The 17,457-nt window shown below is 43.0% G+C and overlaps 1 protein-coding gene across 4 annotated transcripts in view; it reads right to left on the bottom strand.

The window, feature by feature from the left end:
• PARG (poly(ADP-ribose) glycohydrolase) overlaps positions 1-17,457 on the bottom strand; it is a 114,506-nt gene that overhangs the window by 33,502 nt on the left and 63,547 nt on the right. For 3 of the 4 annotated variants that reach the window (XM_040970344.1, XM_040970341.1, XM_040970342.1), the window contains exons 10-13: positions 16,054-16,133; positions 11,617-11,677; positions 7,891-7,966; positions 3,965-4,112 (exon numbers count right to left, since the gene is read on the bottom strand). In XM_040970344.1, the coding sequence (XP_040826278.1) occupies positions 3,965-4,112; positions 7,891-7,966; positions 11,617-11,677; positions 16,054-16,133 (365 nt within the window). The remainder of the gene's footprint in view (positions 1-3,964; positions 4,113-7,890; positions 7,967-11,616; positions 11,678-16,053; positions 16,134-17,457) is intronic. The other variant, XM_040970345.1, reaches the window with a different exon arrangement.

The following is a 17,457-nucleotide window of genomic DNA, read 5'->3' as shown; positions in this document are numbered from 1 at the left end:
GGCAAACTTTGTGTTTCAATGATTCTTAACAAGCTTTTTTTTTAATTTTCACACTTATAAATTCCTGTTAAAAACTGATGAGAAATTTGTCTTAAGTCTCTAGGTCCAACACAGCAGAAGTGCTCAAAATCAAAGATCCTTTAAAATATGATTTGCTATATCTACTTGGGTAAGGGTTTAACCACATCCCAGGCCATCACACCAACATAAAACAGGATGAGACCAATGTCCAAACTATTTAGTTACTGGAATTCCTTGCATGTTCACTTTCCCCAGTACCTCCCAAGTGACTCCTTCCTGGTGCATACGTGACAACAAACATAGACAGATGGCCAAGATGTGAGCTGACGCAGTGTGAAGAAGGGGTTTATTTTCCCATTTTGATCACAATCTTGGAATTCCAGGTGAAATATTTCCCATCATGGTTCAAGCATGTGGCGGGGGCCCAACTGCCGAGAAACTCCTTCGCACCACCAGGTTTTATTTTTTGCCTGACTTCACAGAAACGGCAGTATTAGAGGGAGAAGGATTATCACAGCACGTATAAAGGATGAGACGGGCTCATCGAGTGTACTTTTATCAATGGTGCTTACAAAAAATGAGGATACCTGCAACATGAGTGGAGTTAAAAAAAGCCTTGGAAACTCCTCCTCCTGGAGGAGTGACTTGTCTGCAGTAATCTAGGGAGTGTCTGTTCAAGGAAAAGCAGCTGAATCTTGGTAAGAAATACCAAGATTTATCTACTGTGGTGTTTTAATCTGCCCTAATTCTAGGCAGTCTAAAAAGAACTCCAGCTGTCGGTTCCCTGGTGAGAGCCAGCAGCCGGCCTGCTGCGTACCACGGGGCACACAGACGTTCTGCTCTCAGAGAACACTCGCTCTCTGTCATCTGGCAGTCCCAGGGAAGACCTCACAGAGAGCTGTCTTTTTCTGGTCAGACTTGTAGCATGTCCAGTGTCTGAAAAACCTAATCCCCAAGGGTGCTCGATGACAACAATTAATCAAATGATTAGAGAGAGAGAATGTTTCATCTTTTGGTTCATTTCCCAGGTGGCCATAACGGCCAGGGCTGCATCAGGGCAAACCCAGAAGCCAGGATTTTCTTGCAGATCACTCACATGGGTGGCAGGAACCAAACACCTGGGCCATCTTCTGCTGCTTTTCCAGGATGTTACCAGGGATCTGGATTGGAACTAGAGCAGTGAGCATACCAACTGGTGCCTATATGTGATGCTGGCATCACTGGCAGCTACTTTATCTACTATACTACAATGTGGACCCAACAGGCAATTTTTATCACTGAGGGTACGTACCCAAGGTGGTAGACAAGAGGCTGGGGAGAACAGCCGGGCCAATTGAAATACTTCAAAGGAAAAGCTGAGGGATGAGGTGTGCCTAAGGAGTTTTGCAAAATTCTAACTATTCCCGGGAATCTAGGAGGCCACATAAATGCCCAGATGTGCAAAACGCACATGAAAAACATCCTCAACTGCCTTGGCTGCCTGACCCGGGAGCTCTGTGAGGTAGGAATTAAGAGCCAAGGTAGTGGAAGGTGAACGCCAACTGGCAGAGAGAGCTCTTCAGCCAAGACTGAACACTTACTGCTTTCAGACCCTTAAGGATAGCTGTACAATCATCCTAAGCCTAGGACCTGAGCGGAGACCATCGTGACCATATGAGAAAGAATGTAGACTTTCAACAATTACTTTCGCAATGTCATTAAACAACAAACAGCAGCGACTTCTGCCACCAGGAAAACCCAACTTCTGGAGTTGCCACAGAGTATTGTTAAAAATACCTAGTTCTCAACAACAACAACAACAAATGATATGGAAAGAATGAGAAATTACAGCTCAGACTCAGAAAAAAACCACTCAATGGTGACTGTCCCTGTGAAGCCCAGATATTGGGTTCCTTAGACAAAGACTTTGTATCAGCTACTTTAAATATGTCTAAAAGCAAGAGAATGACACTTTTCAAATAGAGTCTCAACAGACACAGACCCAGACAGACACTCTGGAGGTGAAGAATGCAGTAACTGAAATGTAAAATTCACTGGAGGGATTCAAAGGAGATGAGAATAAAGAATCGGTGTCCTTGGAGCTAGGTCAACTGAGACACCAATAGCTTCGGGGACAGGGGGAGGGGGGCCATCAAGTATAACAAGGAGAGCAAAGAGGGGGGGTAGGAAAAAAAACCTCAAGAAAGAATGGCTCCAACCAAACTGCATGATACACATTAGTCTAAAAATCCCAGAAGCCCAATGAATTCCAAATAAGATAAAACCAAAGGCATCCACATCTGGATATATCGCAATCACTCTGCTGGAAAGACACAGTGAGAAACTAACATAAAAAGCAAAACTCAGATTTTCTCTGTTGCCTACAAATGTAACTGAGCTAAAGGTCGTGGCTTCAAGTTCAGATTTTGGAGTCTTCTGTTATATACATCTCTGAATGTAACCTAATTAAACTCTTGTTTTATGCAACTCATAATTTTGGGGAATTAAATGACAAGCTAATTTCTTTACCTCAGGTCAGTGGTTCGTCTTTAGTGTCCAAGGCAGCAATAGGTTTCAAGTTGAAATAAGAAATCCATGTTTGCTGTGGCAGAGCGGGTTAAGTCACTGCCTGTAGGGTTGGCACCGTATATGGGTCCTGGCTGCCCCACTTCCAACTCCCTGCTAACATAGCTGGGAAAGCAGTGGAGGATGGCATGAGTGTTGGGGCTCCTACATACATGGGGGAGACCTGAAAGAAATCTGGCCCCTGGATTTGGCTTGGTCCAGCCCTGGCCATTGGGGCCATTGGGGCCATTGGGGAAGGAACTAGAAGATACAACACCTCACTCAATTAGTCTCTCTTTCTACACCCCTCCCCCACACTTCCCTACCCCGCCAACTCCCTCTGTAATTCTGCCTTTCAAATAAGTGAAATACTTAAAAGTACCAGCGGCTAATGACATATTATATGGGAATGGTTTTTAGGTACTCAAATAAGGTGCTCATCTTACATGTAGTGGCTGATTAAGAGTTTCTTAAGAGCTACAAAGTGAACTGTTTTGTAGTTCATTCACAACCATTACCACCACCAAAAATCAAAAAAAGCCCCTATGACACAATGTTTTAGACTAAAGAAACTCATTTTAGTTTCTTTAAAGCAATATTTTAAAATTTCTTTCACAGATCTTTTTCCATTGTTAATGTAAAGAAATCTAGGTGAGGCACTAATAAAATGACACTTATTTGAGAATTAGAAGTTAGGGTAAACATAAGGTCACGCCTTTATTCCTCCCCCAGTAAAGGGCACTGTTGGACTGGTGGGCCTAAAGCTGTACCGATGCTTTCCATAGGTACATAATGTCTTCACACACAACTAAAACAAACTACTTCTAAAAAAATAGTTCAAAAAATTTTAATTTGAGAGGTGGAGGACAGGGAGCAACTACAGAAGAGAGTAAGCGGGGGGAGAAGGAAGGAGGGAGAGAAATGGGGGGGGGGAAGCCAGAGAGAGGGAGAAAGCAAGAGAGAGAGAGAGCACGCAGTGTGACTCATTCCCCAATTGCCTGCAATGGCTGCAGCCACAGTGGGAGCTGGGGACTCAGCCCAGGGCTCCCACTGGATCAGTCACCTACAGCCTCTGGCAGGGTGCATGTCAGTAAGAAGCTGCAATCAGAAGCAGAGTCAGAACTCGAAGCCAGGCACCCTGAGACATGGGATGTGGGTGTCCCATCAGTGGCTTAACCACACACAAAAAGGAAAAGGTGCACCTAAAACATCTTGCTCAGGATCAGGAAAGTGAAGACCGTGAAATTCTAAAAAAGCAAGCATAAGTTAATGAATAAAAATAAGGGGACTCATCCCAAGGAAGGGGCAAAGCTAGATGTTGACCCAGTGGTCTCTAGTCTGCATGACAGTATTCAACATGGGGAAAGCAGCCCCACTGACCAGACTTCCCAAAACTAACCTGTGATAATAAGACATTCATTGTGATCCAGCACCTCAGTGAAGAGCCGTGAAACAATCAACTCAGGATTGATTAAAAAGCGGATTTCTTCTTGCACAAGTCCTGCACTGGTTACACCACCTCCAACAAAACGATTTGCAAAATCCACCTATGTGGGAAAATGTGGCATGTTAAGTGATGGTCTAAAATACCTGCATACACGACAAAGAAGCACATGCCCACTAAACTCTGATCTTCTTTTTCTTGCTATGAAAATCAAGCCCCAAATTAGCCATCTTCCCAAGGGGAGCAGATGACTGCTGCTTGTAATCAGGCCATCGCAGTCCACACAACATCTCCGTCTATTTCTAAGGATACTAGCCACAGAAGGAATTCACAGAATGGAGCTGTTGGGCCATATCTGTATCATTTAGACTCACATGTGTGCAAACCTGGTGCCCCAAGGGCCACAAATCCAAGAGAGAGCTTTGTTGTCAAGTCTTCAAAGTCATTTCCTCACACTGATCAATTTTTTCTTTACATATGTACATGACTTCACTACAGTTACGCCTTTCTTCCACAATACAGCAAACACTGAACACCAAAAAGATTAGTAACTGACTACTCTCGAATAATCTTTCCTTTGTGAATGACTGAAGGGATGGGACTTTTGTCCTAAATTATACTCAGATCCCATACTCCAAACCACCTGAACATTGAAAATATATATATATATGTATATAAGTCAAAAAAAGGGCGGGGAAAGAAGCTCCAGTATGACGATACAACTAAACTAATATTTCTAATTTAGTCTGAAATGCTACGTTAAGTTTTATGTAGAGTACTACAATGGAATCTCCCAGCTTCTACTGAGCTGCATGATCCTCAAGAGAAAGCAGACCCCATCTGGCAGCGTTACTTCAGTCTATCCTTACTAAGCAGGCCAGTCATGCCAACTGTGCTAAGCCCTATGGGTCACTATGTGAGAAACAACGCCTATCCTTAGGTAACTCTGAGATATGAAATTACACACACACACACACAAAACAGAACCTATCAAGCATTATAAAAGAGGCTGACACATTTTCAAATTTCTGTAGAAAGTAAGATTTCTTAAAACTTGTTTGTGTCCTCTAGAGCAACTTACATTAAATGATAATGTGGAGCCTATTTTGCAAAAAAAAAAAAAAAAAGAATAGAATGTAAGTTTTGACGTGTAAAAATACGTGTGAAAAGACAGAAATTAACAGAAGGCAAAGCAGTCTTCTCACAGGTAGCAGAGTTCAGGAAATGCTGAAACACACAACCGACAAGTTCCTTCAGACACTCGCGTGTTTCGTTTTCTAGTCTTGAAGCGCTAAAACTAATGGTCAAACCAGAGCCACTATGTAGAAAAATAACCGTGGTGACACAAATTTGTAGATACTTTCCTACTATGTGGGAGGTCATTAGACACTGCTAGACTGAACAAATATTGACTGAGTGGTATGCTAGGGACACATACAATTCCAAGATGAACAAACAAGATTTGGGTGACTCCTGGCCCCATAGCATTTGTAATGATAGATGCATAAGCACAACAAGAACCGATTAGCATGTATTTGCATTTCTTACAGAGTACAATGAAGCAGAACTGGACCACAGAAGGAGCATGAGGAGTTTCATGAGAAGACAAGGCACTATGTAACCCCACAGTCAGTACATTAAATATCCGTACCATTGCTTATCCTTTGTCTAACAGATCAAAAACATTTAGACCTGAAAGGTGTGCTAAACACTAAACACAGGGTCTCTAAAAGCAAGAGGTCTTTTAGAAAAATCAAAATTTCTACTACATAAAAAAAAGTTCTTATAAAGGTGAGAAATCTTTCTGCCTACGGAAAAAAGGATGAGTGATTCTTTATTTTTAGCCTCTCATTATCTGAGTCTCATTCTTTAAAGGTACTTGTTTGGATTACTCAGTGTCTGAATTTTATCCTGATGCAAAGAGAGAGATGTTAACACTCCGCAGAGAGATTCTGTTGTTGTTGCCATTTGGCATAATACAATTTACATACTACACAAGGAGCTCTGTAGCAGTGCAACACAATATTCCCCCATCTCCTGGGGAGATGTGGCATGGGCAGGGAGAACAATTAATAGTGCTACAGGCCTTTCTAGCACTCTTTTAATCTACCGAAGTCTCACATTTCATAATATATTCTAGGCAAGTTGGGAGAACCTCGACCTTGACTACAGTTAGATAATTCTCTGTCAAGGCATACGGAAACAAAAGGTCAGCCTGCCTACTGTGCTAACCAGTTTTGTTTAGTTCCTGTGTATTATGTGTATTAAGATGCCTTCAGCTTAGCCAAGACTTTAATGTGGGCAAAAAACTTCACCGAAAAGGAAATGTGTATATGTGTATGTGGGCAGGGGGGCAGGCGGGGGGAATGTGACATCGATTTGAAACAGTTTGAAGCAGACTTAATTTGCCTAAATAGAAGAAAAAGTATAGAATTAAACACAAAGTAAACAGGACAAATGTTAATTCAATTATTCTAAGTATTTGTGTTTATGAACTCTAGCAGTAATTGGAAAAAATTGATTTAAGATAAAACAGCTTGTCTCTGAATATCTTAATTACAAATATGTTCAAAATAATGTCATTCTAAAAAGAATGTGTTTTATTACTTAGGACACACATATACAATAATTAGCCACACACAAATCAATCCAGTGACATAATAGTGTTATTCACACAAATTGGTCCATGTTTAGGCACCTGCTTCCTTTACCTTCTGCCATAATACAGTGTTAAAGATCTAAGGGGAGAAATTTGCTATTCCAAGTATACACCGATATGATGTGCAGTTTCTTTCAAAGAAAACTAAATTTAAAATGCTCTCATAGGGCCCGGCGTGGTGGCGCAAGTGGTTAAGTCCTCGCCTTGAACGCCCGGGATACCATATGGGCGCCGGTTCTAGTCCCGGCAGCCCCGCTTCCCTTCCAGCTCCCTGCCTGTGGCCCGGGAAAGCAGTCGAGGACGGCCCAAAGCCTTGGACCTTGCACTCGCGTGGAAGAGGCTCCTGGCTTCGGACCGGCATAGCATCGGCCGTTGCGCTCACTTGGGGAGTGAATCATCGGACGGAAGATCTTCCTCTCTGTCTCTCCTCTCTGTATATCCGCCTTTCCAATGAAAAATAATAAAAATAAATCTTTGAAAATGCTCTCATAAATGGGATAAAAACACAAAATAGCAACATTTTGTCCTTGATTAGTGAATCTTTAAAGTCACTAAAAAGCAAAAGGAAAACATGGGCTCAGATGAGGTGCAAAGGGTATCTTTAACTCACTTTCCAGAGCCCCTTTCTAAGCATGAACCTAGTTAACAGATTAGTAAGCGAGACCCAGGACGAACAGGCTCACCTGTTTTTCAAGAGACTGACATTAGTAACCACCGCTAGCTTCTGTGCCCACAACTGCCACAAATGGCAAAGAGGCCGTTAGGGTCAATCTGTCTGAGACATCTGCTTCCTAAATTCAAACAAGGCTGCCGGTGGCAAAGGGACCGGCAGAAGTTCAGCGTCTCAAGCTGGTCCTAGTTTGGGCTAAGCAAAATCCTCGACAGACAGGAACGAAACTGTCTGGTGACAGCCTATCAAGACCATACCCTGGTAATGTCTTCCACTGTCAACGTGCGATCATTGTCTGAACTGAGAGGACCGAGGGGGCCCGGATGTGATGACTTCCTGTCAAAGGCTTTTGAAAGAGGCGCACAGAACACAGAGGAGGCTGCCAAGTAACGACATTGCCCAGCCTGTCAAAGTGACCTGTTTGGTGTTCCTCTCCATTCTGCACCATGCTTCTTTGCATTCAATCAGTTTCAGGAGACAAACAAGCAGCTTCTCAACTTCCCTTTGCTGTCAGGAGCCTGACAAGCAAGTCCCGTGCAGCGGCCCGCCTACCTGCAGCATGCCCTGCCCGTTCCCTTCGATCGTGCCCTCGTGAGTGACATGCAGTCGTGTCAGGGGTTTCTCGCATCTATGACGCAAACACATGGACACACTTTTTAATGATGGGCAATTCACTTTGGAAAAATCTGAAAATATAGATCAGTAAGTAAAACAAAGCTGAAGTCACCCTAAAATATAAAAAAAAATTAAGATCTGGGCCCGGCGTGGTGGCGCAGTGGTTAAGGTTCTCGCCTTGCACACCTGGGATCCCATATGGGCACTGGTTCTAGTCCCGGCGGCCCCGCTTCCCTTCCAGCTCCCTGCCTGTGGCCTGGGAAAGCAGTCGAGGATGGCCCAAAGCTTTGGGACCCTGCACCTGCGTGGGAGACCCGGAAGAGGCTCCTGGCTTCGGATCGACATAGCATCGGCCGTTGCGCTCACTTGGGGAGTGAGTCATTGGACGGAAGATCTTCCTCTCTGTCTCTCCTCTCTGTATATCTGGCCTTTCCAATAAAAATAAAATAAATCTTAAAAGAAAAAATTAAGATCTGTTAGTTTTATTCTTGTGCCAGAGTTGGTAACCCAACAAAATAAATACAGACAGCAAGAAATCAGGATTCTCAGATGGGCTCTTTGCTTGAAAGTTAGAATTACAGAGAGATCGATCTTCCACTCCCCAGAAGGCTGCAACAGCCACAGCTAGGTCAGGTTGATGCTGGGAGCCAGGAGCTTCATCTGGGCCTCCCAGGTGGATTGCAGAGACCCAAACACTTGGGCCATCTTCTGCTGCTTCTCCAGGCCATTAGCAGGAGGCTAGACTGGAAGTGGAGCGCCTGGGAGACAAACCCATATGTGCCCATATGTGATGCTAGCCTTGTAGGTTTTTTTACCCACTATGCTAAAGGCTGGCCTCATAGATGGACTTCTATTTCCATTGGTTTGGTAACTGTGTGTGTGTGTGTGTGTGATCATCTTGATGAAAACACATGTCACAGAATTCTGCTCCATGCACTATTTATATTAATAATGATGAACCTAGTAACTGTAAGTCAATCAAAAGACAGAATTTTTTTCTTTCCTAAACAATGCTCATTGAGGGGCCCGGTGGCGTGGCCTAGTGGCTAAAGTCCTCGCCTTGAACGCCCCAGGATCCCATATGGGCACTGGTTCCAATTTTGGCAGCCTTGCTGCCCATCCAGCTCTCTGCTTGTGGCCTGGGAAAGCAGTCGAGGACAGCCCAAAGCCTTGGGACCCTGCATCCGTGTGGGAGACCGGGAAGAAGTTCCTGGATCCTGGCTTTGGAGCGGCACAGCACTGGCTGTTGCACTCACTTGGGGAGTGAATCATCAGAAGGAAGATCTTTCTCTCTCTCTCTCCGCCTCTATGTATTTCTGCCTTTCCAATAAAAATAAAATAAATCTTTTAAACCAAATTACAGCAAAATATAAGTGATTTAAACTTGCAACTGTTAAAGAATGCTAACAATTTGAGTCGGAAAGATTATTTTTTAAAAGTAATTTAAGGGGCTGGCAATGAGGCCCAAGGCATAGCCTGTCAAGCCACTGCCTTTGAGGACAGCACTCCACACAGGCACTCGTTCAAATTTCAGCTGCGCTATTTCTAATCCCGCTCCTCACCAACGTGCCTGGGGAAGCAGTGGGAGATAGTCCAAGTAGCTGAGCCTCTCTGTAGTATGTGGGAGACTTGGAAGAAGTTCCTAGCTCCTGGTTTTGGTCTGGCCCAGCCCCGGCTATTGGGGCCACTTGGGGAGTGAACCAGCAGATGGAAGACCTCTCTCTAAGTAACTTTGCTTTTCAAATAAATAAATACATTTTTTAAAAAAAGAATGATAAAAAGTAAGCTGGGGAAGCACTGGTTGTTTACTTCCTTGTTTCAAGGAGTCCAAACACATTTCTAGCGTTACTGCAGTCCGAAAGCTCAGGAACTTAGAAAATAATAATAAATTTTGTTCTGAGAGCTTTATTTGTATTAGTTTATTTAACCCTCAGAAGAGCCATATTGTTATCTCCTTTAATAGGAAGAAAAGCACAGAAGCATTCAAGTAACCTAACCAAGACCAGAAGACAAAGCAGTCACGATTTGAGCTCAGATGCGCTAATTCAACATTCTAAATTCTCAACCAGGATGCTGTAATTATTAGAAAAGTTATTTTCTAATAATTATTTTCCTATAGAAAGAGGGTCCATTTCTTGAGATCCTCCTTTCCTAACCATTTTATTCAGTGAAAAGATTAAAGAATTATGACACATAATTCTTTGGGCTACTTATAGTCAAGAAACCAAACCAGATATTCCATCTTTTGTCAACCATTCTCCAAGACTGAAGCTGGCATCATTATCAAGTTGTTAGAAACTGTTTCTTTTTTTTTTGGTGTGTTTTACACATGCAACTTCTTAGCAGGTCTTCCCTTCTGCTCCCAGCAAATCCCTGCCTGGGTATTTGCTGGCCAGGGTAATGGACTTGCTGGTACCCACAGAGCTAATGGCAAGATGCCAGAAACTCGGGAGTCGAGGAAAGCCTCCAACACCCTCATGCCCATGCAGCCTCTCACACCAACACTTTCATTTCTGTACCTGCCTTTAAGTACAGGCATGTTGGTTCTGCAGAGTCTGGGAGAGCAGATTTTAATGGATTCAAACTCAGAAAGCAGTCGAAACAAAAAAAGAGAACAATGAAATATGATAGAGAAGACATCAAGTTAAATGCTGCTTATCAAAGAGGACAATGTTAGCATTTCTTGGGGGTAGTTACTGGCACAGCAGCTTTGCTGATCTGTGCAAATAAGCTTGGCTCTTTCCTCCCACGTGGTGGTACACAGACAGGCCGCCTTTTACACAAGAGCCAAACTAGCATCAGATGTGGAGTAGAAATCCAGAGGCTGAGTTGAACTCAACTCCTCCAAATAATCTATACAATTAACAGAAGAGGGCAGATCTGGCCAGACGACCCTTAGGGCTGGGCATCCTATATGAAGAGAGACTAACAAATGAAAGTGTGTCAAGAGCAGCTTTAAAAGCCGGGAAACGGTTAACCCTCATAAGGACTTGTGCAGTTTTGGAAGGGACAGCAGGTCAAACAAGCATTTTTAAGATACAGGAAGGAAGGTCGAATGAGAAAGAAGACTGGAAACTGGAAGGACGGACCAGGAATGAGGAGGAGAAGGGATTCTTTAGAAGACAAGATATTTAAGCAAACGAAAGTGAGTCTTTCATCACTGAAGCTTCCCAGTCTCCCTCTGTCACAGGTACTATAACAATGATTGACATATGACTTCCTGGGGCCCCTTTCATCTCTAATGCGTCATGATTTCAAAACACTATACCTGTTCTCTTCCTTTTTAGACAATATCTCTTTATATTTCAGTTGAATATAAACCAAACCAAACCAAACCAAACCAAAAAACTCCTATTACTCTTTTCTTCTAGAAAGAAAAGCCATAAAATACAAATATTAATGGGAATAAGGAAGCACACTTAAATTTTAGGGTTCATTTAATACTAGTGTCTGAATAAATAAAATAATTCTAAATAGGACTTTGCTTAGATGAAAAATCTAAAGCAAAATGATGAAAGTCAGGGCTGAGGGCAGATTTAATTTTACAACTGCATTTTTCCTGAGAAGAAACTTGTTGGCATGGAGGCAATGAGACCTTGGAAACCATCGTTCCCAGATAGAGCCCTAAGTCCAAGGGTCTAGGAAGTCTTCTCATATCATTACCTTTCCCAGTCTGGAAAATCTTCAAGACTCTGTCTTGTGAAGGTTACCAACCCAGTAGGTTCTACAAAACAAAAGAAGAAAATCACACCCAAGTTTCAATTTTGAAGGGATTATGTACACATGTAGGGACACACGCACGCACACACACACACACAGTAAAAGAAGGAGTCTAACTTGTTGTAAAACTGTAAAGTCCATGTCCCCTGTTGAAATAGAGTTGTCCTTCAGTATCTACAGGCGGCTGGTCACAGGACAAGCCCCCCTCTACCAGGATCAAAATCTGAAATGTTCACATTTGTCACATAAAATGATGCACTGTTTGCATGTAAGACACTCTCAATCTTCCTGTATAGATTAAGTCAGCTCCAGATAACTTATACTCAATACAATGTAAATGCTATCTACGTACTTGTAGTACTGTATTCTTTAGAGAATTTTTCCCCCAAATATTTTTGATCTAAAATTGGTTCGGTCCACATATGCATTAACCCATGAACACAGAGGGCTGAATATTTGATAGACACTGGTTTTAACTGATACTAACATATTAAAAGTTCTTTTGCCCACAGTAAATAAAACTATACAAATAATAGTAGGATTTCAGTGTTGGTACTTTTTGATACAGTTTTTAAAACTGAAAATAATTCATTTAAAAAAAGCATTAATCAGATGTATAATTGATGTAACTTAAACGCAATAAAGACAAAATGGAATTCCAGCTTGTAAACTCCTTTTCAGAGAAAAGCTTTCCACATTTAAAGACTGGGAAACAGACATAAATAACACCTTAAGAAAAGCAAAACGCCTAAGATTTAAAAAGGGAATCGAAAGCATGTCTTTTGGAGTTAGAACAGCTAAGTCTCTGGCTTAGATAATAAATAATTGTTCTATTTATAAATAGCACCTTAGCTGAAGGAAGAAATAGGGATTCTTAGGACTTTAGAAAGATATCTTTTTGAAGAAGTAACAGAATTTAAAGGATTAAGATGAAATATTATCAATACAATAGTGTTACAGGGTCGGACATGTTCTTTGGTTAGACTTAGTTTTTATTTTTCTTTCTCTTTCTTTCTTTGTTTAGTGTCGGTGGCGAGAGCAACAAACAAGTCAGCTGGCCGGAAGTAATCTGCCCGATTCAAGTCAAAGAACAAACTCAAAGGGCCATACCATTTCTGCTTTCTTCAGTGGTGAGAGAGAAAGGCTCGTAGGCACAGAGAGAGCTGTCAGGGACTGTTAGTGATGGTGCCCTACAGCCCAGTGTCGGCTCAGCAATCACCTCACTCCTACAGACAACTCTGCATCTCATTTGCGCTCAATCATAAGTCAGTAACAACTCAAGGATCATGAGTTGTTGCTTTAGGAATGGAATATTTTGCCAATATGAGTGTGGAAATATTGTTAGATCTCCACCTTTAAGATGAATGGAAATCACATTCAAATTTCACAAGAAAGAACTCAAACATTTCAAACACCAGAGGTGCGACTCTTAACAGGAAGCCAGTTGTCTGTTGTCTGTCATCATTTTGCAACTTAGCAGACAAGAGCATCACATATCACTCATACATTAAAAAGATGGCGAGAGAAATTCATACCCATGGTGTGCAGTCAAGAAAAACACTGAGCAACACAGGTTTTTAGCTAGAATGATTAGCGATGCTTCAAGAGCCTGCCTGTTAGCTTCTTCCAGAAAAAGGCAACTTCCACCTCAGACAATTTTGGCAACCAAATACTTCCCTTGACAAAAGCATAATACATACCCCCACAGGGCCAATCATATTTCCTCCCTTTTAAAAGAGTGGGCCAATGTTTAAACATCTCATCTAAGAGACTTCATCTGATTTAATTCAGAGGGTTTTTCAAAGCCTGGCAGTCTCAGCAACCTCATTACAGCCACAAGCATGAAATGCGGATGTCCTGATGGAATTACATCCTACCAGTTCCACAGAGCAGGTCTGTCACATATTAAGCTTCTGAAACCGTACATCTTCTATACATGTAATGGAGTTGTCCTGCCCGGTCTAGTGTCAAGTCCAGTTTTCCCAGAGAAATGTGCACCTGCCTCTGCCGTCCACGTTCTGAGTTACCAGCCCTGCTGCAGGCCTCTGCAGGCCGCACGGTCTGGCTCCAGACTTCACACTTGGGGCTGGTGCCTCGAATTCTCAGCCACGTCCTCCCCACACTCAGTGTCAAGGGGGAGGCTGACAAGGCTCTTTACTGTCCTTGTCTTGCAAAGCCAGGTTAAGTTTTTTTCTTTACGCTTAGCCTCTGAGTACAGATTTCTGGGTCCTTTTGTGTATTTTATCTTTCTCGTAGGTGTGCCGTGTGCTGGCACTTCTAACTACCTCTGACGTCCCAGAATTGATGGAAGAGATTTAAATAGATTACTATAAATCTTTTTATTCCACCTTTCTATTTCCTCCTTAAGTCATTAGCTGTACATCCTGAAAAGCTAGAGCAATGCTTCACTATGCATCTACAAAGGACAAAGTTACCATGGACAGCAAAACAAGCCAGGCAATCAAGCATTTAACTATCATTTCTTCAATCTTTTAAAAAATGCTTATGACAGCTTTTATATGTCTAGTTGAAAGAAAACTTTTAGTATTTTTTCCTCAAAGTATCTGAAATCCTAAAACTTAGTGAACATCAAGTTAGCTTTCAGAGAAGACATACATAACTTGATTCCCAGGATTAAAAGAATAAACTCTGAATTATTTCATCATAACAAATCTCTTCAGGTGTAGACAGAAAAAACTATTCCTTTTGCTATCCTGAGTGGTGCTGTATTATTCTCCTTTATATCTCACTCAGTATACAGTGTCATAAGACTGAAATTGAAAAGGCTGAGATAAATAATCCTCTATCAAAGAAGTATATGCCCTTTCCCCCAAATACTAAAATACTGACAAATGATTTCATTCCACAATTTTCAACAATGTCCAACAACACAGAATATGAAGGACAATGTAATGCAAGATTGAAAGAAGGAAATTTGAAAAATGACCTTAAAATGATACCAAGGCATGTTTTAAGTGCAATCCCAAAAGCTGGATGAAATCAACTGGAAAGAACCCACCTCTTGTGACCTGACCTACCTAGGGTGGAAGGAGACCTCTGAAGTGCTCCCGTTTTCTTTATACTCAATTCTGGATAAAGACTAACCAATGCTACCAGCTGACATGCCTGTTTCTTATCTATAAATGCCCCGTGAGGTAACTGTCGTTGGCACTTTATCTAGCAGGTGAGAAAACTGAAGTTTACACGTAGGTATTAAGAGAGGCTAGACTGTGTGCACTGGTCCAATGGCCCGGTGGCTAAACCCTTGCCTTGCATGTGCCAGGATCCCATATGGGCACTGGCTCATCCCACCCAGCTCCCTGCTTATGGCCTGGGAAAGCAGTGGAAGACGGTCCAGAACCCTGGGACCCTGCACCTATGTGGGAGACCTGAAAGAAGCTCCAAGCTTTAGATGGGCTCAGCTCCAGCTATCATTGCCAGTTGGGGAGTGAACCAGCAGATGGAGGATCTTTCTCTTTGCCAATCTGCCTTTACAATTAACAATAAATAAATCTTAAAAAAAAAAAAAAAGAATAAGCAGCAGCTTGACCATGGCCATCCAGCTCCTAAGACAGCAATAGCTCCAGCCATCCATTTTCAGGTCATCACCAGCATGTCGGGTAATCATCAGTGCCGGCCCAGGGCAAGGGAGGCTACATTATGGAGAAACACGGCAGGTTAGCCCAAAGTAGTGTCAATAGCAGCACTGTACAGCTCTCTAAGAACTCTACAGAGGGCTTGGGGAAGGAGGAATAAATAGAAAAATCAGGAATTAGTTGACCTAAGCAAAAACATTTCAACTAGTTCTTCAAATAAAGAGCAGCTACAATGTATTCCTGGTTCACATTTTTTTTTTTTTAAATATTGGTTTTACTCATGGAAATGTCTGAATACATATATTATAGATTTCGGGCCCAGCGTGGTAGCCTAGTGGTTAAAATCCTTGCCTTGATACGGGCACTGGTTCTAATCCCGGCAGCCCTGCTTACGATTCAGCTTCCTGCTTGTGGCCTGGAAAAGCAGTCTAGGATGGCCCAAGGTTTTGGGACCCTGCACCCATGTGGGAGAACCGGAGGAAGCTCCTGGCTTTGGATTGGCTCAGCTCCAGCCATCACAGCCGCTTGGGGCCATTGCATGGAGGATCTTCCTCTCTGTCTCTCCTCCTCTCTGTATATCTGACTTTCCAATTAAATCCTAAGAACAAAAAAGATTGCAAAGGATGAGAGTCTAATGACCCCCCACATGCATTCACAACACATCAGCACTATTTCATTCAATGTAGACTTGCCACAAGTTGTACTTGAAACACCAAATGCCTTTCCCTTGATTTGAAATAGCCATGTCAGCATAAAAATCATAGCAAGAATGAAAGGAATTTACTTTTCTCTGTGACTCTTCTAAAGTAGCAGAAGAGTGTTTTAAGCTTCTCTGGCTTCCTTGGTGAGCGTCCTTCAAACAACCTGAAAGAGACCAAAACCACAAGAGGGTGGGGGACAATTCAAATGGCTTCAATGACTTACACAACACTAAGTCTAGATTGCTACCAAGTAATACAAAGGAGTAATTTTTCCAGAATTAAATTCTGTACAGATTACTGGGAAACTGTATTGGATTCAAATGGCCTCTGGGCAAGTACTGAAACCAACTCCACCAGGTTTCCTGGAGCCGGTCAGTCAGGGGGCACCCTCTCCATACCCACTCATGCATTGTGCTTCGGTACTCATCACCCTCCAGGGAGAAGGCAGCCACTCAGAGGCGACCCTCTCTACACACACCCACCCACCTACCCATTCACTGTGCTTCGGTACCCATCACCCTCCAGGGAGAAGGCAGCCACTCAGAGGCGACCCTCTCTACACACACCCACCCACCTACCCATTCACTGTGCTTCGGCACCCATCACCCTCCAGGGAGAAGGTAACGTTAGTACCCCCAAGTCCAGTAGGGTCAGTCAGTTCATGCACAGCCACGTTCCCAGTGGCAGATACTATCCATAATTTATAACATTACTAGGCAATTATGTAATCAACAAAACTGGAATCTCAGAAAAAAAAAAAATCCACGCTGTGTGTCTGTGGTAGAGTGAGGGTGGGGACAGTGCCCTAGGCAGCTCTGACAAGAGAGTGGGGCCAAGCAATCCTGGGAAATTGGGCAAATCCATTTGCCTTCTCAAAATTCCTATGCTGAATCCTCCATTTGGCTGAATTAGGAAGAGGACCTAGAAGAAAAAGAGGTCTTGGATAAGGTGGGGTCCTAACGGTACAAGATTAGTTAGCTTGTTTGTTTTTAAGATTTATTCCCTTGAAGGGGAGTTTCACAGAAAGAATGAGAATGAGATCTTCCACTCATGGCTTCACTCCTTGAATGGCCACAATGACCAGGCTAGGCTAGGAAACTTCACTCAGTTTCCCGGCACAGCAGCCAGGAGTCCAGGCACTTGGTACGTCTTTCAGTACTCTTTCAGGCACATGAGCAGAAAGCTGGATTAGAAGCAGACCAACCGGGCCTGGCGTGGTGGCGCAGTGGTTAAAGGTCCTCGCCTAGCACACCCGGGATCCCATATGGACGCCGGTTCTAATCCCGGCAGCCCTGCTTCCCTTCCAGCTCCCTGCCTGTGGCCCCGGAAAGCAGTCGAGGACAGCCCAAAGCTTTGGGACCCTGCACCTGTGTGGGAGACCCAGAAGAGGCTTCTGGCTTCGGATGCATAGCATCGGCCATTGTGCTCACTTGGGGAGCAAATCATTGGATAGAAGATCTTCCTCTCTGTCTCTCTCCTCTGTATAT

The sequence above is a fragment of the Ochotona curzoniae genome, unplaced genomic scaffold (assembly GCF_017591425.1).
Source record: "Ochotona curzoniae isolate NIBS_2020 unplaced genomic scaffold, NIBS_Ocur_1.0 scaffold_4763, whole genome shotgun sequence".
Lineage (NCBI taxonomy): Eukaryota > Metazoa > Chordata > Mammalia > Lagomorpha > Ochotonidae > Ochotona > Ochotona curzoniae.
Note: the sequence above shows the minus strand (reverse complement) of the source record. Positions and strands in the feature narration are given on the sequence as shown.